General features: G+C 38.0%; 1 protein-coding gene across 7 annotated transcripts in view; it reads right to left on the minus strand.

The window, feature by feature from the left end:
* Positions 1-26943, minus strand: part of FERMT2 (fermitin family member 2) — an 89699-nt gene that overhangs the window by 52389 nt on the left and 10367 nt on the right. For 6 of the 7 annotated variants that reach the window (XM_032344254.1, XM_032344253.1, XM_032344250.1 and 3 more), the window contains exon 3: positions 2966-3199. The exons of the other annotated variant lie outside the window; for it this stretch is intronic. In XM_032344254.1, coding sequence (XP_032200145.1) covers positions 2966-3199 — 234 coding nt within the window. The remainder of the gene's footprint in view (positions 1-2965; positions 3200-26943) is intronic. 7 annotated transcript variants of the gene reach the window in all.

The raw sequence follows: 26943 nt of genomic DNA on the forward strand, positions 1-26943 counted from the left end.
TGGATCACAGACCTAAATGTAAAACACAAAATGATAAAACCCCCAGATAACACAGAAAAAAAAAAAATCATGATGATCTTGAGTTTAGTGATGGCATTTTAGATATGACAATAAAGATGTGATCCACAAAAGAAATAACTGATAAGCTAGACTTCATTAAAATAAAAACTTTCTGCTCTCTGAAAGAAATTGTCAGAGAATGAAAAGACAAGCCAGACACTGGAATAAAATATTTGCTAAAGGAATATCTAATATAGCACTATTTTCCAAAACACTATACTAGGAACTCTAAAAATTTGACAGTAAGAAAACAAACAACCTGGTTAACAAAATGGGCCAAAAGGGACACCTAGATGGCTCAGCTGGTTAAGCATCTGACTCTTGATCTCAGTGTCATAAGTTCAAGTTCCCACACTGAGCTCCACATTGTGCATTAGAGCCTACTTAAAAAAAAAAAAAAGACTGAAGACCTTAACAGACACCTCCATAAAAAAGATGTACAGATAGCAAATGACCATATGAAAAGATGCTCCACATCCTATGTCATCCAAGAAATACAAATTAAAGTAACAATGAAATGTCATAGCGCATTTATTAGAATGGCCACAATCCAGAACATAACAGCATCAAATGCTGGTGAGGATTCAGAGCAAGAACTCTCATTCACTGCCAGTGTGAATGCCAAATGGCACGGCTACTTCGGAAGACAGTTTGGCGGTTTCTTAAAGAATTAAACATATGTTTTTCCTATGTTCAACAATCACCCTCCTTAGTATTTACCTAAAGGAACTGAAAACATATGCCCATACAAAAGCCTCCACACAGATGTTTATAGTAGCTTTACTTGTTACTGCAAAACTTGGAAAAAACTAGCGATGTAGGTTCTGCAGCTATGTAGGATAAACAAACTGGTACATCCAGACAATGGGATATTATTCAGTGCTAAAGTGAACTGAGCTATCAAGCCATGTGAAGACATGAAAGAAACTTAAATGCATATTACTGTGCAAAAGAAACCATTGGAAGAGACTACATACTGTATGACTCCAATTGTACAATATTCTGGAAAAGCCAAAACTACAGAGACAGTAAAGAGATCAGTGATTGCCAGGAGGTAGGGGAGAGGGAAGACCACAGATTTTTAGGGCAGTGAAACTGCTCTGTATGATACTATAATGATGGATACCTGTCATGTCTTTGTCCAAACCCACAGACTGTTAGTGGGACTCTCTGTACTTTCTATTCAATTTTGTTTATAAAGTTTATGAACTTAAGAAACAGATAAATGATATAAACGGGTAAGTAAAAAAAAAAAAAAAAAACCTTAAATGACTAAGAGATACAGAAATATACTTACCTTTATGAGCTAAAATAAAATACTGTATTTTTTCACTCAAAAAAGTAAACACTAAAAACTGACAATATTCAAATGTTAGTGATGATTTGGGACAATGAGTTTTCATATGTTGCTGCCCGTAATGTAAATTGGTACAGCAGTCCCCCCTTACCCATTATTTAATTTTCCATGGTTTCAGTTAATTGTGATCTAGAAGCAGATGATCCTTCCTCTGATGTACCATCCAGCCTGATGCTGTGTAGCAGTGCCTATATCCTTCACCTCACTTCATCTCATCCCGTAGGCATTTTATCATCTCATATCATTACAAGATAAAGAAGTCTGAGTCAGTATAAGAGGATATTTTGAAGAACAGACCACACTGACATGACTTTTATCATAGTGTATTATTATAATTGACCTATTTTGTTTATTATTGTTAATCTCTTATTACACCTGATTTGTAAATTAAACTTTATCATAGATATGTATGTATAGGAAAAAAACAGTAGATATAGGGGTGCTATCTGTGGTTTCAACATCTACCAGGGGTCTTGGAACATATCCCTCATAGAGAAGTAGGGGACTATTGTATAACCACTTGAGAAACCATTTGTATGTATCCCGCATACAAATGCAAACTGCAAAAAGAAAAATACCCAAAGAGTTATGGCAGCATACTGTTTATGGATATCAAAACACACAAATATGAAGAAATGCATGTACATATGTGTGTGCTGATGTATTTTTAAAAGTACTAGAAGGATATACACACTGACTTATGACAGTGGTTGCTTTGTGAAGGGAAATTATAAGAGTGTGACTCAAGAACTTTATTATTGTGACTTTAAAAAAGTTTTGCAAAATATCAGTTATTAATTCTAAGCTAACAGGAATTAGGTAATTTTCATATAATTCCTTCTACTTTTCTGTAACTTTATTTTTTCCTAAAAACCCCATTAAGCATAAAAAAAACACTATAATTTCAGTCATTAGATCAAAACAGTAATGTTCTACATCTCCCCTAAATCTATGGTATAAAAGAATTATGTACTAGTGATAATGGCAATAGTTCATTTTCTCTGATAGTTGAATACTTCCTGTCATATGACATAACTGGGCCAGCCAAAAGTAGTCTACATTTCATTTCAGAAAGCATAAACAGAATCACTACAAGAGCATTCAAGTTGTAGGTGAACTTCAAGTTCAAGTTGCTTAAGGAAGATAACACTCGTGGTCACTTCCTTAGAAGCTATGTCAGGCCTTCAGTGAAGGAAGTGACACTATGTGCCTGAATCACCAAAATCAAATAGTGATTTATGTGAAGGAAACATTGCAAAACCTATATCCTGAAAATGATGCCTTTTTTCTTTTCCTTCCCAAGAAATAAAAATTAAGTCATCAGAATGAAGTATTACATAACACTTCTAGTAAGGAAAGAATCCTGTTCGATCTTACCTCAATATTTCTTTATCTTAAAGTAATAAAAAAACTTTCAAGAATAAAGTGAAAAACTGACATATACATACAGACATAGCTCACCCCAACCTACTCTCTGAAATAAGCTGTTAATCATCAGTCATATATACATCACACCACTAATACTTTCATGAAGAATTTGATACTTACTAAAAGTCTTACAGATGTCAGAAACAGCTTTGAAGACTCTATCAGAGAAATTCACTTTCACCTTCACATACTTCATGTTGGGAAGCTGCAGGCGGAGCAGTTTGTGCTGGGGGGTGAACTGAAGCTTAGCATCTGCCTGAATGCCATACTTATCCAAGGTCCAATGTGTTTTAAGAAGCCAAGTTCTCTTCTTTTCCCACCAGAGAGCATGGTCAGACCAATCCTTTTTTACATCTATTAAAAAACAAGCAATAAACAAAACACTTAAAAATCACTAAGATTACCTAGAGAGAAATTCTAAGAAGAAAGCTAAATTGGGTATTTAATACAAGCAACTAATTAAAATACGAAGTGTCTGTTATGTGACAGATAAAAAAAGAAATCCTCAAGAGCTGAGAAAACACTATGCCCTTGAAAGCTATACATAACGTAGCTGAGGCAGAGTACACAGTGTAACTAATCATCAGGTACAATACAGGGCACAAGGATGAAAAGAGAATATACTGTAGTCACTCATAAAACAAAGGGAAAACCCTGGGAACTAAACTTGGAAAAATTAATAACGAAGTGGAGTCAGTGGGTTCTAAGCCCAGCCTTAAGGAAAAGACAATATTCTGATAAAGCTGGTGAGAAGGCTGAGGTTTGTTTATAAGGCTGCAGATGTTGTGAGGTGTACAAGGAGTAGTGAAGACGAAGATGGGGAATCCAAGTGAACAAAACCAATATCCTAGGTAAAGAGTGTGGAGAAAAAGGTTCACGAGTAAAAGAAACAAAACAAAACAAAACAAAACACTACATCCCAAATATACAAGCTGTCCCAAATACATTTCCAGAGAAGTAACTTACAAGTTACATCAACCCAACTTTTCCCCCAACATATTCTTTTTTTTTTTTTTTTTAAAGATTTTTTTTTTTTTTTTTTTTTTTTTGTCAGAGAGAAACAGAGGGGGAGAGAGCGAACACAGGCAGACAGAATGGCAGGCAGAGGCAGAGGGAGAAGCAGGCTCCCTGCCGAGCAAGAAGCCCGATGTGGGACTCGATCCCAGGACACTGGGATCATGACCTGAGCCGAAGGCAGCTGCTTAACCAACTGAGCCACCCAGGCATCCCTCCCCCAACATATTCTGATACAAGTGTAAAAGAAAATGTTATTACCTGTTAAACTATTTCACAGCCTTATGCAATTAAATTAAATGAAACCAAATAAAAGAATAAACACAAGATCTGGCTTACCTCAGTAAACAGATCATAACAAACTTGCAAAATAAAATCCAACTTCAGCTATTTTTTTAAAATAGCAATAAAAGTGAAGACTTTTTAGATAAGTATGCATTAAACTAAGAACCGAAAAAGGGGATATGATATTTCAAAAAAAGAATAGGCAGGGTGGGGCACCTGGGTGGCTCAGTCATTAAGCGTCTGCCTTCCACTCAGGTCATGATCCCCGAGTCCTGGTATCAGGGTCTGGGATCCAGGGTCCCAGAGCCCCACACCGGGCTCCCTGCGCTGCAGAAAGCCTGCTTCCCACTCTCCCATTCCCTGTGCTTCTGTTCCCTCTCTTGCAGTCTCTCTCTCTCTAATAAATAAATAAAATCTTAAAAAAAGAAAGAAAGAAAGAAAGGAAGAAAGAAAAAAAAAATAGGGCACCCAGGTGGCTCAACTGGTTGAGTGACCGACTCTTGGTTTCAGCTCAGGTCATGATCTCAGGGTACTGGGATTGAGCCTGGAATGGGACTCTGAACTCAGCTCTGAGTCCTGCTGGAGGATTCTCTCTCTCTCTGACCATCCTTCCACTTTCCTCTGAACATACTCTCTAAAATAAATAAATAAATAAGTCTTTAAAACAAAAGATTGGCCAAAGCCTTCCAGGGAAAGGGAAAAACAAACAAACAAACAAACCTGGAAAATAGCATTCTTACAAATAAAAAAACCAATTATCATGATTCTGATAAAAAGCTAATTTTAATACAGATTTTTTTTAAAGATTATTTATTTATTTATTTGTCAGAGAGAGAGAGAGAGAGGGAGAGAGAGTGAGCACAAGCAGAAAGAATGGCAGGCAGAGGCAGAGGGAGAAGCAGGTTCCCTGCCGAGCAAAGAGCCCGATGTGGGACTCGATCCCAGGGCGCTGGGATCATGACCTGAGCCAAAGGCAGCTGCTTAACCAACTGAGCCACCCAGCAGTCCCAATTTTAATAGAGATTTAAAAAGCACTGGTCAACTTTCAGAAAATGAGCTCAAAAGCATATGCTAATATGAAATTTTTTTAAAACACAACTTGTATACCTGAAAGCCTCATATAGTAAAAAGTAAAACTTTTGCGCTGATTATGTGCCTGGAAACCCCTCTCTAATGGTGAAACTTACATCATACGATTTGAACTTCTCATTGTAGAAGAAACACATCACAAGTGGAAAAACACTTTCAATTCCCCAGCCGTTAAAAGAAATTTAATCAGTAAGTATTTTTTTCTTTTTAGATTTTATTTATTTTAGAGAGAGAGAGACAGAAACAGAGCACAAGCAGAGGGAGCCGCAGGCAGAGGGAGAAGCAGGCTCCCTGCTGACCAAGGAGCCTGATGCCTGACTCGATCCCAGGACCCTGGGATCATGACCTGAGCCAAATACTTAACGACTGAGCCACCCAGGCATTCCTAATCAGTAAGTACTTTAATAGGAGAACTGTAGTTACTTGTGATTACACTGCCATTTTGATATTTTATTATTTGTTTTGGGAAAACCCAGTCAATCATGTTATTTGAAGTTTGGCTGTAGAAATACATATAACTACTATTTTATAACTACTCACTTCATTATGTGACACAATGTGTATAGTACCCTGAATCTTAAGTTATTTTCCAGCACAGAAAATGTCAATTAACTTTTAAACACAGAAAATCTAATCTTGCTCACAGAAAAACAAAGTTGGGACCTTTTCATTTATTCTGAGGTAAATGGTCACACAAGTTAGGTGATTTACTTTTTTCTTCATGACTAGAAAACCCAAGACAGAAAAAGATTGGTACAAAGAATGTACCAATTTGAGTAAGGCTGAGCTGAACTGAATTAATGGCAGGTAGGCATAAAATACTTTCTTCCCCATTCCTCAATCCATTCACTCTGCTGTACTCTCGTGCCAGGGTCAATCACTAAGGAAGCTATATCTCTCCAGTGGGGGGAGAAGGGAAGAAAAAGCTGTATACTACGACTACTACTACCACCACCGAAAGTCTGTCAACAACCGACTATCATTTGAATTCCTCCAAGGGTAAATCTGAAATAAGAACTTTGAGGGGAAACATAGTCGAGGGGATTAGGGACAGTGAGATGGACTGCTGTTTATAACTGGAATTCAGTCCTGCTAAAGACCCTCTAGACTTATTATGTGGAACATGCCTAACACTTGGCCCACCTAAGGAAAGAGAAGCTATCCACTTCCTTGGTTAAAGGTTGTCCCCAAGGCCATTAAATTCCTACTGCTTTCTGGATGTCATGCACGTAGTTGACCACCCTTCACTCAGGCAGAGGAAACTCACAAAGTCCCAAATATTTGTATCAGGACATTTACAGAAAAACTTTGTGGGCCCCTGACAAATGACAATCTCAACTTCACATCGATTAGACTTCAAATTCTAACCTGAAACAAGCACCTCACCTGATTTTCCTTTTTAAAAATCTGACCCTCCCCATCAATTCCACTTCCCTTTCTCACAACAAAGGAGCAGCACATCTGTATCCAGCAAGAATAAACGGGAGTGCAGCCCCGCGCAGGGCCTTATCCTAGAAACCTGAGCCGTAACCAAGAGTTGGGACACTTAACCGATTGAGCCATCCAGAGGTCCTTTTTTTAAGTAGGCTCTCTGCCCAGCCTGAACTCATGACCCTGAAATCAAAACCCCAGCTGACATCAAGTCAGATGCTTAACCAACTGAGCCACCCAGGTGTCCCTACAATATCAATTAAACAGGACTGGAATGATTCTATAAAGCTCAAAACACATTTATAGTAATTACTCTTTAATCTGCTTTTCAGCAGAATCATTGTGTCACAGTTTCACTTCAAAACTTTTTAGAGACTTGACTGAGCTCTCTTAAATACGCAAAACAATGTTTTCTTGGTTTCTAGGAAATCTTCCTCTGGTGCTACTTTGAAACTAATACTTACACATGAAGACCCACAACTGGCTTCACCCAGGTTATCATAAGAATATAGTTGTTCTATTCAGATGCAGCAAAAACTTATTTTAAACACTGATCAAAATCCCAAGAAAAATGATGGTGTATCAATTGAGAATCATTCACCGAGGCAAGCACAAGAACCAACTGTACATCAAAAATGCTTAATGAATTTTGTGTGTATATGTGTAAAGCAGTATATCTTAATGTAATGACTCTTGGTACTTAAGTTATCTAGTACACTACAGTGCAGCTTGTCTCTACAGTGCAACTGTAACTGGCATAAACAACATACAAATCTACAAGAGTAGATTTATATAATCTACAACGTATAAATCTACAAGAGTAGATTTCTGATATCAACATATATATTTACATATTCCTCCCATTAAAAACTGAATAGAGGCATAAAAAACTTTGATTTTAAAAGTAAAATGGTCAGGGCACCTGGGTGGCTCGGCTCTTAAGCGTCTGCCTTCAGCTCAGGTCATGATCCCAGGGTTCTGGGATCAAGCCCCACATTGGGCTCCCTGTTCAGGGAGGAGCCTGATTCTCCCTCTTCCACTCCCCCTGTTTGTGTTCCCTCTCTCGCTGTGTCTCTGTCAAATAAATAAATAAAATCTCTAAAATAAATAAATAAAAGTAATGGCCATCTATAAAATAATTATGAATAAATGAAAAGCAAATGAAAATGCTACTTATTTGTAAAACAATGGTTTATTTTTCTTTGTGTATTTCTTTTAAAATAATGGTTTATTTATAAATCGTAAGAGGATTTATAAAGTTACTGAAATTCCCTATATCTGCATAATCAAAAAGCTCTGGAACAACTTTCCATGTATTTAACTCCCTTCCACATCAAAATCTGAGCCCTACACCATGTTCTAATAAACAAACATTTCTGATTCTTCAGAATGGTAGTCTTGGTGTTCCAAACGTAGCACTGGACAACTGAATGCAACACACACACACTCTCACTCATAAGAGTAACTGGCCTAGAGTGCCTGGGTGGCTTATTGGGTTAAGCCTCTGCCTTCGGCTCAGGTCATGATCTCAGGGTCCTGGGATCGAACCCCGCATCAGGCTCTCTGCTCAGCAGGGAGCCTGCTCCCCCCGCCCCATCTCTCTCTGCCTACTTGTGATCTTTCTCTCTGTCAAATAAATGAATAAAATCTTAAAAAAAAAAAAAAAAAAGACTTGACTCTCAATTTCATTTCAGGTCAGGATTTCAGGGTCATGAGACTGAACCAGATGTCAGGCTCTTCACTGGCTATGGAGCCTGGTTAAGATTGCTTAAGATTCTCTCTCTCTCTACCTGCCTCCCCACTCTCTCAAAATAGTAACAACAACAATAATCACCCTGCCACTTGCTATGGTAGAACTTATTAGCAAGCATCAGCAAGGGGACTTGCTCCATCAATATCATATAACCATTTAAGGGATAGATCATGCTCAACATGTTCTGATAGTTTGTCCAATGTCAGGATTTCAGTTGTGCTCCAGGTACAGTGTAACCACCTTCTTGTATTTGGTATACTGTGACGTTAAAATCTTGTATCCAGATTTTTAAGAGGCAACGTACCATAAACACAAACCTTCTCAGAAAGGAAACCTAAGGGGGAAAATGTACTACTATAAAGTCATGGTTTTCTTTCTCATAAATTTAGCCTTTTTTAGTAACTTTTTAGAAGTCAAGAATTATTTAGATTATGGTTCCATATACCCAATAAAAGTTATAATAAGTTTCAGTAATATGTGTAAATTTCTCAAAACATTTGCCAACACTGAGTAATGTGTATAATTGTTGAATCACTATTTTGTACACCTGAAACTAATATAACACTATATGTTAATTATGCTGGAATTTATAAATTAACTTTTAAAATTAATTTTTAAAAATCTGCCAGAATTCTGGAAAGAATTATTCCTGTGTTCCTCCCGTATTTAATACACCCAATTATGTTGTGCTCTGTTCCACATAAAACTACTACTACCTGACAGACACTCAAATTCATATCATTAAAATTTCAAATGGCTAAAGCATTAACTGTATCAATAAAAGTCTTCTCATTTGACTATAATAGAATGCTCTTCAAATTCAAAAAGTAGTAGAGTATTTACCCTCAAAGACACCAAGTGTGTATTTTAAGGAACAGAAGGCTTAGGACTTTCATTATTGGGAGGCTGAGTACACAAACATTGCTTATTCTACCAAATGGTTTTTGGAGCATACGCCCGCTCCATCAGTCACAAAAGAATCAAGTATTTCAAAAAGCTTCCTGCTAAGGCAAATACTATGTCCATCTTTATGCAAGGACTCTAGAAAATATGAGCACAGAGAAAGGAGATAGACTATTAACACCCTATTTAATCTTTTCCTTATAGGGCCACAATTCCTTCTTGACCATTTTGATATGCAATTCTAAAATGCAGTTATTTACTTCCATTTTTAAACAATCTTAATTGCTTAAAAATTAAAAAAAAAAAAAAAAAAAAAAAAAAAGAAATAGTTAACTGAATTAACTTAAGTACCCACATTTCAAAAATAAGTAACTTATTAATAACAATTTGAAATAAACAGGAAACAAAATGTTACTTTAAAGTGGCTTAGATTTGTTTGCATATTTAAGAAATAATAGTCATTCAGGAAGGAAATACAGAATTTGTTTAGCATTCTCGTAACTTCCATAAACCAAAAGCAAAGTTTATATTAGACAATCTTTGACAAGTCAAAATTTTATTTTATTTTTAAATTTATTTATTCGACAGAGAGAGGTAGAGAGCACAAGCAGACAGTCTAACAGGCAGAGAGAGGGAGAAGCAGGCTCCCCTCTGAACAAGGAGCCTGCTGTGGGGCTGGACCTCAGATCAGGACCTGAGTTAAAGGCAGTCACTAAACCAACTGAGCCACCCAGGTGCCCCAACATTTTATTTTAAATTTTAAGTATACAAATACCTTCTGGGCACATGCCTTATTTTTGTACATAGATTTTTCTGTTGTGTTTCCTCTGTTTCCTTTTAGATTCCTCTTAAAACCCCAAATTAGGTAGTATATAACTATTACATGTCAAGAATTTACCCTCTTTAATGACAGCAAAAAACTTCAGTCCTAGTAAGCTATTAACAAAGCTACTAAGCAAATAGTTCTAACACCACTGTGAGCAAGCCAGGCAAACTGACCAGACATCATAAGACAGTGTCCCCTTGACCTCCAAAATAAGACCTCCAAAACAAGACGCCCCCATCACACCATTTACTTATACCACCTAGTCACCTTTCTACCAAATTTAAAAGAGGATTTTCCCTCATTCATTTCACAACCGGATTGAAACAATTACAGGCATACCTCTTTTTATTGTACTTCGCAGATACTGTGGGGGTTTTTTGTTCACAAACTGAAGGGTTCGTAGCAACCCAGCTTTGAGCAAGTGTGCTGGTGCCATTTTCCAACAGCATTTGCTCACGTCATATTTCTGTCACATTTTGGTAATTCTTGCAATATTTTGAACTTTATTATTTTTTATGGTGATCTGTGATCACTCATATGACTTGCTAAAAGCTCAAATAATAGCATTTTTTAGCAATAAAATATTTTTAAAGGGCTGCCTGGGTGGCTCAGTTGTTAGCGTCTGCCTTTGGCTCACGTCATGACTGAGCCCCCACATCAGGCCCTGCTCAGTGGGGAGCCTGCTTCTCTCTCTGCTGCTCCCCTTGCTTGTGCTCGCTCTGTCAAATAAATAAAATCTTTAAAAAAATGTTTTTAAATTAAGGTATGTGTATTGTTTTTTAGACAATGCTATTGCCACCTAAGACTACAGTGTAAATGTATTGTTTATATGTACTACAAAACCAAAATTTCATTTGACGTATTTTACTGGGACGTTCATTTTATGGTGGTTGGGAACTAAATTCAAAGTATCTCCGGAGGCACCTGGGTGGCTCAGTGGGTTAAAGCCTCTGCCTTTGGCTCAGGTCATGACCTCAGGGTCCTGGGATGGAGCCCTGCATCGGGTTCTCTGCTCAGCAGGGAGCCTGCTTCCTCCTCTCTCTCTGCCTACTTGTGATCTCTCTCTGTGTGTCAAATAAATAAATAAATAAATAAATAAAATCTTAAAAAAAAAAAAGTATCTCTGAAGTATGCCTGCACTATAAATTTTATGATCAACATGGTCTGAGATACCACTGGGCAAGCCTATGTTTCTTTAGTCCACCACTGTATTTCAAACTTCATAGCCATCCTCAAATTGCTGACTATCCTCCCTCTTTCTAAGTAGACAATGACAGATTCTACTTCAGAAAATACAGAGGCTATCAGATTGGAACTATTTCACCTACATGCCAACCAAATTTATAAAACTTTCTTGTATTTATTCTACCTGTATGGGTCTCCTGCCTTTGAGTTATGATAAAATAACTGTCTATTTATCTCAAACCAATCCTGTTAACTATGCTGTGCTGCCCTTCTCATCTTCTAGGAACCACACACTTCTTACATTGACTCCCTAGGGATCTCATCCATTTCCATGGCTTTAAAAGGCATCTATACACTCACACTGCTAAGCTTTATCTTCAGCCCAACCTTCTGCTTAGAGCACCTGCTTACATCTCCTACTGCCTATCCCACATCTCCATCTAGATATCTCTCAGGCATTTCAAACTTAATATATCCAAAACTTAGCCCAATTTTCTATCTCAGCTATTACTAAATAGCACTAACCATCAACCCAGTTGGCCAAACCTGAATCTATAAGTAATGGATTCTTCTCTTCCCATCATTCCCCACATCTATCAGCAACCTCTCTATTTAACTTTCAAAAATCTCCAATTTCCACTGGCATGAGCCCATACTGTTCAGGTCACCAGCACCTCTTCCGCTGATTACTCCAACAGCCCCCTGACAAGTCTACTGATTCCGTTCAGCACTTTACAAACAACATCCCAAGGTGATCTACTCAAAGTTGACTCTTGTCATTTCCCTGATGAAAATACTTTAACAGCTTCCAAATGCACTCAAAATAAAATCCAAATGCCTTATCATAGTCTACAAAACCCCACACACTATGGCCCATCCACTCCTCTGAATTTATCTTACGCTACTCTTCCTCTGCCTCAACCATACTTTTTCCTTCTCTTTATTCCAGGAACTAATATATATAAGTAAGTTCTTTCCTGCCTTAGTGGCTTTGAACATGCTATTCCACTCTGAATGTCGAGTTCCCTCTTTCTCAAATTCTAGTTTAAATTTCATGCTCCCAGGGAAGTCTTTTCAATCACCCTAAGATAAACCTTCCAATGTCTTGTGTCCCTTCATTATTCTCTATTTCAGTACACTGTGGTATTGCTCAAAATTTGTATTCATTGTTGTTCATGCGTGGGGTAAACGTCTTTCTTCCCTACTGGACTATACTCTCTAAAACAAACACAAGTTCTATTTCAATCACCATTATATTGCTAGCACAGTGGCTGCATACAGTAACTGATAAATGAATAAATCCTCATATTGAAAAATTTAAACATCCTTCATTACTATCCCAAGAAAATATTATCCCGGACAAGGATTAATTTTAGATACAGATTTTTAAAAATCCACTTTGTTTTCAACTTCAGAATTAAAACATGCTTCCATACTAACCAGAAGCACAACAGAGATTTCCCTAGATGTGGGGAAATCAAATTGAACTGATTTCCTCTTCCTGCTTGCATCTTCTAAAAAGGACAAATTACTTTGTCTAAGACAAACCCTATAATATGAAATGATTATATTCCAAAAATTCATTTTTAGGTCTTAGAATTCAGGTTTGCCACAAAGAAATAGTATAAATAATAGGTAGGTTCCAAATCAGATTTTTGCCCAAATCTAAAATGAGATTTTTTGCAAAATATATGGTCAATGCTTCAATTTGAGAAAGAATGAAAAGTGCTAGCAGTGGCACCTGTAGAGTCTGGGTTAGAGAGGGAAGAAAGAACACTGCTGGTAAGTTGTCAAGTGAGACAAGGGCTTCCCTGCTGAGCAGAGAGCCAATGCAGGGCTCCATCCCAGGAGCCTGGGATCATGACCTGAGCTGAAGACAGAGGCTTTAACCCACTGAGCCACCCAGGCTCCCGTTTTTCCATTTCTTTGTGTCTTCCTCATTTTCTTTCATCAGTATTACATAGTTTCCTGAGTACAAATTCTTCTTGTTGGTGTATAGAAATGCAACTGATTTCTGTGCACTGTTTTTATATCCTGCCACTTTACTGAATTCTTGTACTAGTTCTAGCAGTTTTGGAGTGGAGGCTTTTGGATTTTCCACATAAAGTATCATATCATCTGCAAAGAATGAGGGTTTGACTTCTTTGTCAATTCGGATTCCTTTTATTTCTTTTTATTGTCTGATCAGAAACAACCAATTTTAATGTAAAAGAGGAATTAGGCTCTGAAGAAGAGATGGTATTTTACCTGATTTTTAAAAAAAGATTTTATTTATTTATTGGACAGAGAGAGATCACAAGTAGGCAGAGAGGCAGGCAGAGAGAGAGAGAGAGGGAAGCAGGCTCCCCGCTGAGCAGAGAGCCCAATGTGGGGCTCGATCCCAGGACCCTGAGATCATGACCTGAGCTAAAGGCAGAGGCTTAACCACTGAGCCACCCAGGCACCCCCCCCCTTTTTAAAAGATTTTTACCTGATTCTTAAGAGATATGGGATTTCCAACATGTGCTCAGAGGAACTATCCTATAGACAAAGGAGTCTCTAAATCAGATTTTTTAATGAAGATAATTATGATGGGATTATGGAGAATAAATCAGGAAAAGGAAGTGCCTGATAGCAAGAAATTTACTGCAACATTCTGGAAAAAGGACCTGACCTAAGGCAGAAGCTGAAGAGAAGGAGCCAAATACAAGGAATATGTCTAGGAATCACAGGTCTTAATGATACTGACTATAGATGAGAGAAGACAGCTGTAGGTGAAATGGAAAGCTAGAAAGCTCCTAGCTTGAAAATTAAATGGAGAGCAACAAGAGCACTAAGATCTGGGGCACCTGGGTGGCTCAATAGATTAGGCATCTGCCTTTAGCTCAGGTCATGATTGCAGAGAATCCTGGGATGGAACCCCACAGCGGAGTCCCTGCTCAGTAGGGAGTCTGCTTCTCCCTTTACTCCTCCCCCTTCTTGTGATCTAGCTCTCTCTCTCAAATAAATAAAAATATTTTTAAAAATTAAAAACAAAACAAAACAAAAAAAACAACCCAGAGTGGAAATACTAGGTCTTGCCAGAGGGAGCAATGAGAAGTGAGATATGCTTTCACATGAAGATTTTATTTCCTCCCTTCCCTTCCTTAGCACCTGCCTTTCCTACCTCAAAGCTAAGTGACCTACACTGGTAAGAGCACTATTATGTGGTAGATTTCAAGAAATCTTTGTTGTTGTTGTTTTTAAAGGCTCTATGCCAAAGGTGAGGTGTCATTCAACTCACAACCCTGAGATCGAGAGTTGCAAGCTCCATCGTTTGAGCCAGCCAGGTGCCCCAATTTCAAGAAATCTCAAAAGCAAAGGGCTGCAGCAGAGACTAATATTCTGGTAAGAGTTTCAACAAACTTTCCATTGAATCTGACTTCACCAGATCTTAGTGCAACTTGCTTAGTCTGTGCACATCTGACCATAGAGGGATGCTATGACGGCTGTGTGAACTGGGACCTGAAAATATACTTAGTGGCAGAGGTGAGATCAGAATTCAGTTCGCACAGATATCTGTCGACTGAGTAAGTGACCAGCACAAAAAAATGGGTTCACAGACTGTATTTATATTCATCCAGCTTTGCCCAAAATAAACCCTGCTTGGCAAGCACAGAGAAATCTTGTCACCAGACTGCAATTTCATTTGGGTCTCCAAGACCTATGCTGAAACAGTCATTCAAACAATTCCATTTCTTTGCTCCAATATTATCCATATACTGGAATATCAATTTATTAATATAAAATGGACTCCATCTCCTACCACACATTTACCAGTTCATCACTAAGCTAATCAATTCAAGACGTATACTAAGAAAGATAAATTACACCAGAAATTTATGAACTACACCATGGAAACCATAATTCAAGTGAGGGAGGAGCTCATCTTAAGAGGCCCTGCCTAGAACCAGCCAAAACTACATGTCTCTCTCATCAGGTCACTCTCCAAACACCAAACGTGAATGAAGGAATATTTAAAATATGCATGTCTTTAACTGATTTAATAATAGCAACTACAAGCATACTTCATTTTATTGTACTTTGCTTTACAGCTCTTTGCAGACACTGCATTTTTTTTTTTACAGGTTGAAGTTTTTGGTTTTTTTTTTTTTTAGATTTTATTTATTTATTTGACAGAGAGAGAGGGATCACAAGTAGGCAGAGAGGCAGGCAGAGAGGCAGGCAGAGAGAGAGGGGGAAGCAGGCTCCCCGCTGAGCAGAGAGCCCAATGCAGGGCTCGATCCCAGGACTCTGAGATCATGACCTGAGCTGAAGGCAGAGGCTTTAACCTGCTGAGCCACCCAGGCGCCCCCAGATTGAAGTTTTATGGTAACCTTGTATCAAACAAGTCTATCTGCGTCATTTTTCCAATAGCATTTGCCCACTTTATGTCTCTGTGTCACATTTCAGTAAATTTCTGCAATATTTCAAAATTTCTCATTATATTTGTTACGGAGATCTGTGATCAGTGACCTCCTATGTTACTACTGTATAATTATTTTGGGATACCACAACGATGCCCATATGATGGCAAACTTGATTGATAAAGGTGGCTGGTGTGTGTTCTGACTGCTCCACCGGCTGGCCATTTCCCCATCTCCTTCCTTCTCTGGCCTCCCTATTCCCTGAGACAAAATATTGAAATTAGGCCAATTAACCACCCTGTTATGGCCTCTAAGTATCCAAGTGAAAGAAGGAGTTGCACATCTCCCAGTTTAAATCAAAAGCCTAGTGTTGAAAGCTGAGACAGGCTGAAAACTAGGCCTCTTGCACACACAGCCAACTTGTAACGCAGAGGAAAAGTTCTTGAAAGAAAAGTCCTACTCCAGTGAACACAGGAATGAATGAAGAGAAAGTGAAACAAGTTTATTGCTGATATGAAGAAAGTTTTAGTGGTCTAGATATAAGACCAAACCAACTGCAGCATTCCTTTAAGCCAAATCCTAATTCAGAGTAAGGCCCTAACTCTTATTCTAAGGCTGAAAGAGGTGAGGAAGCAGCAGAAAAGTTTAAGGCTAGCAGAGGTTAGTTCAAGAGGTTTAAGGAAAGAAGCCATCTCTAGAACATGAAAGTACAAAGTGAAGCAGCAAGTGCTGATATAGAAGCTGTAGCAAATTACCAAGAAGATCTAGGCAAGATCACTAATTAAGGTGGCTACACTAAACAAATTTTCAACATAGACAAAACAGCCTTATATTAGAAGATGCCTTCTAAAACTTCCATAGCTAGAGACAAGTCAATGCCTAGCTTCAAAGCTTCAAAGGACAGACAGACTTTCTTGTTAGGGGCTACATAATGTAACTGGTGACTTTTAGTGGAAGCCAGTGCTCATAGCCTACTCCAAAAATCCCTAGGGCTCTCAAGAATTACCCTAACTCCACTCTGCCTGTGCTCTATAAATGGAACAAAAGCCTGGACGACAGCACATCCATTTACAATATGGTTTAATGAATATTTTAAGCCCACTATTGAGACCTACTGTTCAGAAAGAGATTCCTTTCAAAATATTACTGCTCAATGAAAATATACCTGGTCACCCAAGAGCTCTGATAGAGAAGTAGAATGAGATTAATGTTATTTTCAAGCCTGTTAATACAACATCCACTCTGTAGTCCATGAATCAAGGGAGGAGTAATTTTATCTCTCAAGTCTTATTATTTAACAAATACATCTCCTAGGGCTAATGTTGCCATGGACAGTGATTCTTCTGATGGATATAGGCAAGGTTAACTGAAAATCTTCTAGAGAGAATTCATCATTCTGGATGCCATTAAGAACATTCCTGATTCATGGGAAGAAGTCAAAGTATAAACACGGAGTTTGGAAAACGTGAATTCTAACCCTCACAGATGACTTTGAGGAGTTTAAGACTTCAGTGGAGGAAGTAACTGAAGATGTAGTGGAAACAGCAGGAGAATAGAATTAGAAGTGGAGCATGAAGATGGGACTGAGTTGCTGCAACCTTAGGATAAAACCTGAACAGAGGAGGAGTTATTTCTTATGCAGGAGCAAAGAAAGTGGTTTTCTGATGTGAAATTTACTCCTGAAGATGCTGTGAAGATCAAATGACAACAAGGTATTTAGAACATGAAATAAGCTCAGTTGATAAAGCAGCAGGAGGGTTTGAGAGGACAGACTCCAATTTTGAAAGCAGTTCTACTATGAATAAAATACTATCAAGTAGTATTTGCATGCTACAGAGAAATCGTTCGTGAAAGGAAGGGTCAATCAATGAGGCAAACTTCATTGTCTTATATTAAGAAATTAAATGTGGCCACAACCACCCCAACCTTCAGCAATCATCACCTTGATTAGTCAGTAGCCATCAACATCAAGGCAAGACCCTCCCCCAGCAAAAAAGATCATGACTTCCTGAAAGCTCAGATGATGGTTAGCATTTTTAGAAATAAAAGTATTTTTAAATTAAGGTATGTAGGGGCGCCTGGGTGGCTCAGTGGGTTAAAGCCTTTGCCTTTGGCTCGGGTTATGATCTCAGGGTCCTGGGATCAAGCCCCACACAGGGCTCTCTGCTCAGCAGGGAGCCTGCTTCCCCCTCTCTCTCTGCCTGCCTCTCTGCCTGCCAAATAAATAAATTTAAAAAAAATTAAGGTAAGTATATTGTTTTTTTAGACATAATGCTATTATTGCACACTTGGCTTCAGTATAATGTAAACATAACTTTTGTATGCGCTGGGAAACAAAAAAAATTTCATTTGACTTGCTTTATTGAAATATTTGCTTTATTGCAGTGGTCTGGAACCAGACCAGCAATTATCTTTGAGACATTCCTGTAAAATTCAAAACAGTTACTGTTAGCAGCTATATAAGTATTTCAAGAATGCATATACTAGTAAGGAAAATTAATATGAGCTTAAAGCAAGTGAAAAACACTAACATATAAACTGCAAAGAAACAATATAGAAAAATAATTTTTTTCATTTAAGAGATAACAAACGTGAGTGGGGGGGGGGCACAGACAGAGGGAGGAGAGAGAGAATCTTAAGCAGTCTCCACATCCAGCATGGAGCCCAATTTGGGGCATGATCTTACAACCCCGAGATCATGACCTGAGCTGAATAGCTGGACACTTAACTGAGTCACCCAGGCGTCCCTAGAAAAATAATTTAACAACTTTTTGTTTCATATTTTAGATTTATATTACTATAAAATGAAGTCTATCATCTAAAAATAATTGGAATACCTTCTAAATCATTTCCTCTCTTAAGACTCAAGAGTCTAAATCATTCTTAATCTTATTTTAGAAGGATGACCCTCCCCACTACCAGAGCTACCCTTTAACAACAGAATTCTGAGCAGTGCATTCTACAAATATACTACATCAACTAAGACTTACAAAAACTTCTATAATATAGGCATCATACATACTAGACAGAAGAATATTCCTGATTTTCCAAGCTATGAAAACCAGAAACAGACTGCTTAAAGAAAGTCCCAACACTGACAGTGAACATATTCTTTTTGTAATCAATAAAATGGAAAACAAAACAACAACCCACTGGCTATTTGAAGCACGCAAATATCTCATAATTCAGAAACTGACCCTCATCCCATCCCACCCCATCCAGCAAATTAAGGCAAGACTACACTAAGATCATGTACATAAAAATTATATTGGCTTACCCTTTAAACCTTTGAAGTTGAATGTATCTCAAGTCCTATTCGGTTTCTTCCTCTCCAGTTTTTCTTGTAATTTACCTTTCAAGCAGCTGCTGAATTTGTCATTTCCTCTCCTTTTAACACTGCCTTACTTCATGTCCTCAACATCTCCTTCCTAGACTACTTGGCATTTTTGCAAAACTAAGTTATCTTTTAAAATGTAAATTTGGTGGGACCCCTAGGTGGCTCAGTTCCTTAAGCTTTAAAAAAAAAAAAAAAGTTTAATCAAGAGTAGTTTAAATAGTGCTTACTTATGCCTTGGCAAGTTGTACTCCTAAGTGTGGGGTGACTCCCATTTTATCCTTTGCACTTTCGGTGTCATGAAGTATCCCTGAGAGTCTCTTCACAATTTCTTTTTTCTGGTATCACATTTTTTTTTTTTTTAAGATTTTATTTATTTATTTGACACAGAGAGAGAGAGAGAGACAGAGACAGAGATCACAAGTAGGCAGAGAAGCAGGCGGGGGGGGGGGGTGGGAAGCAGGCTACCCACTGTGCAGAGGGCTCGATCCCAGGACCCTTGAGACCATGACCTGAGCCAAAGGCAGAGGCTTAACCCACTGAGCCACCCAGGCACCCCTCACTTTTTTGTTTTTAAGATTTTATTTATTTATTTGACAGAGAGAGCTATCACAAGTAGGCAGAGAGGCAAGCAGAGAAAAAGGGGGAAACAGGCTCCCCACTGAGCAGAGAGCCCAATGCGAGGCTCTATCCCAGGACCCTGAGATCATGACCTGAGCCCAAGGCAGAGGCTCAACCCACTGAACCACCCAGGCACCCCCTGGTATCACTTTCTGTGAGACATCTTCATCCTTTTTGTCACACCATTTTCCTCACTTATGTCAATAAATCTGCCTTTATTAAATCCTTTTGGCTGCATACTAGTCTCTCCAATGACAACAGCCATAGTGAGTTATTTCTTCTGTAACTCCCCATCTATGTTTGATTCAAATTTTACATTTGGTATTACCATTTTTTGTTTCTTTGCTGCACATTTATCTTTGTTGGCAATTTCCTCTTCCAATCATCTGTTTTTGTTTTTTTTTTTTAAATAGCTCATGAGTTTATCAGCGGGAGACAGAGGCAACACAGCTACACTTTGTCTATGTATGAACTGTAACAAATACACAAGTGACAAATCATGGACAGACTCTGAAATAAGTGACATGCCTGGTCACTAGTCATGATGCACATCTGTAATTTACATAATGAACTAGGGACTGAAAGATGAGGTTTCACTTCATGCAATTATTCATCAAGTATGGTGGTAACTAAAATATAAATCCTATTGTTGGATGACTGATGCTACTTAACTAAACTGTGCTAACTGAAATGTGTATACTGAAAGTGTGCAAAGCACTGATGGTTTCCAAAAATCTATCTGGTATGTCATATTCTTTCTAAAAAAAATTTTTTTTAAAGATTTTATTTATTTATTTGACAGATATCACAAGTAGGCAGAGAGGCAGGCAGAGAGAGAGGAGGAAGCAGGCTCCCTGCTGAGCAGAGAGCCCAATGTGGGGCTCAATCCCATGACCCTGAGATCACGACCTGAGCTGAAGGCAAAGGCTTTAACACACTGAGCCACCCAGGCGCCCCCTTTTTAAAATTTTTTAATCTGGGGGCACCTGGGTGGCTCCGTCAGTTGAGCATCTGCCTTTGGCTCAGGTCATCTCAAGCCCTGCGTCGGGCTCTCTGCTCAACAGGGAGTCTGCTTCCCCCCCCTTCTCTGTTCTCTTTCTCTCTCTCAAATAAATAAAATCTTTTAAAAAATTAAAAAATAAACCCTTGGGGCGCCTGGGTGGCTCAGAGGGTTAAGCCTCTGCCTTCAGCTCAGGTAATGGTCTCAGGGTCCTGGGATCGAGCCCCACATCGGGCTCTCTGCTCCGCGGGGAGCCTGCTTCTCCTCTCTCTGCCTGCCTCTCTGCCTACTTGTGATCTCTATCAAATAAGTAAATAAAATCTTTTAAAAAATAAATAAATAAACCCTTAAAAATATTTTTAATCTGTTAGCAGATGCTGTAAACTGCTTCAAAGTTTGTACATCATTCAAACTGCCATATATTTTGGAGCCTCTGGGTGGCTCAGTGGGTTAAAGCCTCTGCCTTCAGCTCAGGTCATATCTCGGGGTCCTAGGATCAAGCCCCTGCTGAGCAGAGAGCCTGCTTCCCTTCCTCTCTCTCTGCCTGCCTCTCTGCCTACTTGTGATCTCTATCAAATGAATAAATAATTTTTTTTAATTGCCATAGATTTCAGTTGAAGTACTCCATTCAATTTTTAACTTAAACAACTATTCTGACATTAAGGCTTCAATGACTGACTAAAGCAGATGGACTGAACGTTTATAGGAAACATTTAGAACCTAAACTGATAAAAAGTGACAAATTAGTGTATCTTTGATATAGCTCAATATTGAAAATTTAGGAATTCGTTCATCAAAACAAAACAAAATTGGGGCGCTCAGCTGGTTGAGCATCCAATTCTTGATTTCAGCTCAGGTCATGATCTCAGGGTAGTGAGATCAAGCCCGTTATGGGCTCCATGCTCAGTGGGAACTCCGCCTGAGTTTCTCTCTCTCCCTCACCTTCTGCCCGCCCCCTGCTTGTACATGTTCTAAAAAAACAATTAAATCCTTAAAAAAGAAAAAAAAATCAATTAACTTACAAATCCCCTTATGAAGTTATTCACAAGACCAAAATAATAATATCTGTCAATTTCAATTTGTTATTTGATACTACAAAATAGACTAACCCAAAGTAGTTGATAAGCTTTCTCAGATCACATAAACCATGCATTCGAATTATAGAATGCCCACACACAGAAGGTATGCCAATTATTCATTTCCAGAGGGTGGATAACTTTCTATCTAATCCAGGAGGCATAATACAAATTTGGTTCAACTTGGCTTAGTTCCTAGGAGATTGGACTGAGAAGTCCATGAAATACCAAAAAGTAACATCAGGGATGAACTCACCAATTAGTATTTGACTCACAATAGTACTAAATGGATTTGTCTTTTAAAAGTGATCAGGGCACGTGGATAAAGCAGTCAGTTAAGCTTCTGACTCTTGCTTTCAGCTCAGGTCTAATCTCAGGGTCATGAGATTGAACCCCATGTTGGGCTCCACAGTCAATGGGGGAGTCTGCTTCAGATTCTCTCTCCCTCTTCCTCTACTCCCTCCCCCGCCCCATCCCATGCAGAAGCTCTTGCTTTCTCTGAAATAAATCTTTTAAAAAAAAAAAAAAGGTCATCAAAGCACTAACTATTCTATAATATAAAAAAGAAGTAATTTAGTGAGAATACTGTATTGGTTTTGGCATGGTAAACTTATCTCAGAAAGTACTTATATATCTTAATACAGGACAGAAGTACAGACTACTGAAATAAATATTTCTTGGAATCCAAGAGGCTTATTATAGCTTACATCTTATGTTACTGACTTATACATACTTGATGAGCTTCAAATTTGTAAAAATCTGATGTCTCTCCCTGTTTAAATATTTTATTGGTATCTGGTAGCTCTTAGTATATGTAATGCTAAATCTTTTAAACCTGGTTTATAAAGCATTTTAAGCACTTATTTCTTTTTTTTTTTTTCTTTTTGAGAGAGAGCATGAGAGAGGAGAAGGTCAGAGGGAGAAGCCGACTCCCCAAGGAGCTGGGAGCCCGATGCGGGACTCCATCCTGGAAGTCCGGGATCATAACCTGAGCCCAAGGCAGTTGCTCAACCAACTGAGCCACCCAGGCGCCCTTAAGCACTTACTTCTTAAGCTCATTTCTTAAGCCTAGCAAGCCACTGATTTCCTAGGACTGCTCTTCATTAGACTTCTTTCAGTTCCTTGAATGGCCACCCTCTCTTGCTCTACCTCTCAAGCTGGGGCTTCTCAATTTCTCCCAACCTGTTGTTCTTCCATCCCATGCCCTAATAAGCTAACATCCTTTGCCTAAGTCTGGCTAATTCCTACTCCACCTTGAACTCTCAAGTTTAAAGTAATTTCCTCCAAAAACCCTTCCCCATATACCAGGTCTCCTTCCCCAGGAGATACTTCTGTAACTATTTCAATTATGATACTCATCACATTATAGCAATTACATATTTAAAGACTGTCTTGTCCCTATGACTGTAAGATGAGAATAAGGAATGAATTTTGTTCACTTCCTGTCTCTCCCATTCATAGTACACTGTCTAGCATTCAGCAGTTTCTCATTTAAAAATACTAAGGGGGGGGGCACCTGGGTGGCTCAGTCATTAAGCGCCTGCCTTCGGCTGGGGTCATAATCCCAGGGTCCTGGGATCTAGCCCCACATCAGCACCCTGCTCCGCAGGAAGCCTGCTCCTCCCTCTCCCACAGTCCCTGCTTGTGTTCCCTCTCTCGCTAGGTCTCTCTCTGTCAAATAAATAGATAAAAAATCTTTTAAAAATTAAAAAATAAAAATATTAAGTGGGTGAGTGAAGGAATAATAGAATATCATCTCCTCACTTACTGAACTTTCACCCTTCCTCTCTACAATCTTTTTTTTTTTTTTTTTTTTTTTTTTTTTTTTTTTTTTTTCCTCTCTACAATCTTATCTTTTACTTCTCCAAGCTATTATCCAATGCACTATAAACAATGCAATTGCAATCTGGAATGTCTTTCTTCCTAACTTTTCATCCTGGCCCTCTTCAAATAAGACCAGTCACTGCTCATTCTTCTAAATCTCCATCATCTTCCTACACTTTTCTTTGGCACTTCACAACTAGACCATTAACTCAAAGCAATCTTCCGTTTTCATTCTGGTACTAGAAAGCTGCTCACATCTGAACAGGGACTATGCCCCATTACTTAATACAATGCTTGGCCCTCCATAAACATTTGCTGCTGCTGCTCTTGGTGAGATCAAGTCCATCTACCTTTTCTATCCCCATAGAAGTGTCCTGCTATATACCTCTATAACCTATCAAAAATACAGTGTGAGTATACAGAACTATTTTTATACAGGAATGTTTACACACAAATGTCCCATCTCACTCTAAAGTGTTTCTTTCCTAGTCTGACTTAAGGCATTTTATTTATTCCTCAAACCCATGAGATAAGATACTTAGTAGAGAGATATTCCAGAGGTCCATTAGGATCCTCAATAAAATAACATTATAACAACTAGTATGTGCTATAATTAGTACGTGCCAAAAACTGTTCTAAGTACTTTACACATATACATCATTTAACCCTCAAACCCTTAAGGTAAATATATTATTACCCCCATTTTACTTGTAAGGAAACCAAGCCACAGCAGTGTTAAATAATTTGGCACACTGTCACAAAGCTTACAGGGAGTAAAGCTGGTATTCAAACCCAGGCAGTCTGGCTTCAGGTAATGTATTCAGAGAGTTTAGAACTATTCAACAAAATTTACAAAGGCAAGAAAATAAGAAGGGGTTTCTGGTTAAATACTACATAAATACAATGAAAACAAATTAGACTGCTTCATTCTACAATTCAAGTTTACATTTTATTTAGGTTTACATAGTATTTGAAGTTTAACTGAAGATAACATTTTATTGAGCTCTTCCTAACCATTCTACTGATTACCAGGGATTCTGTTAATCCTCTTAACATCTTAGTTTTTATAATTAACTTCAAGAAACAGATAAAAAGACTAAGGTTAAGCGACACTAAATAATCAGAAGGTAAAGAACTACCAAGGTCACAACATAACCATAAGTAGCCATGTCTTAGACGAAGTTCTTAAACACTAACAAAATTTACCTTTTAAAGAAAGCATCTGCCTAAACCAGAAATTAAATTTACTGGAAATACCTTCGCTGCAGCATAGTTTATCTATAATTTTGTATATATTAGAGCATAAAATCTACTGCTTCTAATACATTCTTGTCATAACTTTATAATATTACTACAGTGATACAAGGTAGCACAATAAAGTCAAAATACATTCCTAATATTATAGTGAATAAGTTAGTACTATTTGGCCTCCCTTTATAAAAGATACTTTCTCAATCTTTTATAAAATAGCCTTATTTCTCTAGTTCAGTAAAAGGGAAAAATTTACTCACCACTAAAATAGTCCAGACTATAATCATCATCAGTACATTTACAAAGGCTATTCTGAAACATTTCATATTTATCAACTAACTTAATCCTTTAATAATGCTATGATAAAGTTACTATTATTATCCCTAATTCATAGCCAAGCAACCAGAGGTACAGACCAGGTAGGTCACCCAGCACAAGGCTGTACAACTAGAATGAAGTCAGGGCTGTCACACCAATAGGCTGTTGTCCCCCATCCCAGTCATTCTCCCCAACAAGAGCATTCTCTCACAGCCACAGAATTCAACACCCTGCCTGAAACTGTAAATTGGTTAATAGCAATCATCTGCTTTTTAATTTCAAAAGTTAGGGAATTCAGGGACTATATTAAGGAATATTAAGCTGGGAGGTACTTTTCCAATAGAAAGCGTCATCTATCATCAATAATGCTGGCCCTTTATTGGTGTTTTATTCACAATTCTGAGTGTTCCACTATGAAAAAGATATCTAAATCATCATTACACCGATGCTTTGAAATCACAACCTGATATAGTTTTTAGTTACAGCATAATATAAAAATAAGATAAGTATCTGAGAAAAGATTCACAAGAGATTCTAAAGCAGATTTCACCTCCTCTGTGCTGGAGGTTACCAGCTTCCTAATACTGAAAAGTGTATACAGGTTGTCCAAGAAAATACTGAGGGTTGCTGGTTCTTATACAACTCGATAGTAGAAAATCAACTCCAAAAACATGAATCATGAAAGAAAATCCAAATGCAAACTTCACATTTCTTCTTCTTTTATATATACTAATTCACTTATTCGTGAATTCGCATATAAGAAGTATTGAAATGAGAGAAAATACCAGATGATTTAGTTTTCAAAACATTTTACCAGGTCACTCCAGGAGTGTTACTACAAATAAACAATATAATAGTCTCAGGGAAGGAAAGCAGACCATCCACAACAGAACTATCTTAGAATGTTGTATCATCTAGTTTGAAAAGTTACCACATTTAAAAAACAATGTTTGAAGAACTCTAATAAAATTACATAGAGAAGAAAACAAATTTAAAGGAAGACTTATTTTGTGTTTATCTATACTATACAGATAAGGAAATTGAGATTCTGAACACTGAAAACTCTGACTTAAAAAAAGAAAAAAAAAAAAAAAAGATCACACAGCTACTCAGTGGTAGGGCAGGATTAGAACCCAGACCTAATTCTTTCTGTAACATTCCTGTAACATTAAACCCCAAAACTTGGGGCACTTGGGTGGCTTAGTACATTAAGTGTCTTCTTTTGGCTCAGATCATGATCCTGGGGTCCTGGGATGGAGCCCTCCATCAGGCTCCCTGCTCAGCGAGGAGCCTGTTTCTCCCTCTTCTTGCTATCTCGGTCTCTCTCTCTCAAATAAATAAAATCTTTTAGAAAATAAATAAAATAAACCCTGAGAATTTTCTTTTATTATTCAAATATGCTTCATTATTGTCAATATTTACGACTAAAGGTCTAAAAATCTAAGTTTTTTAGAAGATCAGTAACAAATTGGTTTTCATTGGACATCTCAGATTAGGCAAGTTTCTTAATAAAAAGGGCAATCCAGAAGAAAAAAAAATTGGTAAAATGGACTTCATCCAAATTAAGAACTTCTGTTCTTTGAAATACACTGTGTAAAGAAAATGAAATAACAAGCCATAAACTAGAAGTACTGCAAAATATGTATCCGATAAAAGACTTATATCTAAAACATATATAAAGAATAACCAAAACTCAGGTGCCTGGGTGGCTCAGTGGGTTAATAAGCCTCTGCCTTCAGCTCAGGTCATGATCCCAGGGTCCTGGGATTGAGCCCTGAATGAGCACAGAGCCCGCTTCCCCCT

Source organism: Mustela erminea, chromosome 5 (assembly GCF_009829155.1).
Source record: "Mustela erminea isolate mMusErm1 chromosome 5, mMusErm1.Pri, whole genome shotgun sequence".
Taxonomy (NCBI): domain Eukaryota; kingdom Metazoa; phylum Chordata; class Mammalia; order Carnivora; family Mustelidae; genus Mustela; species Mustela erminea.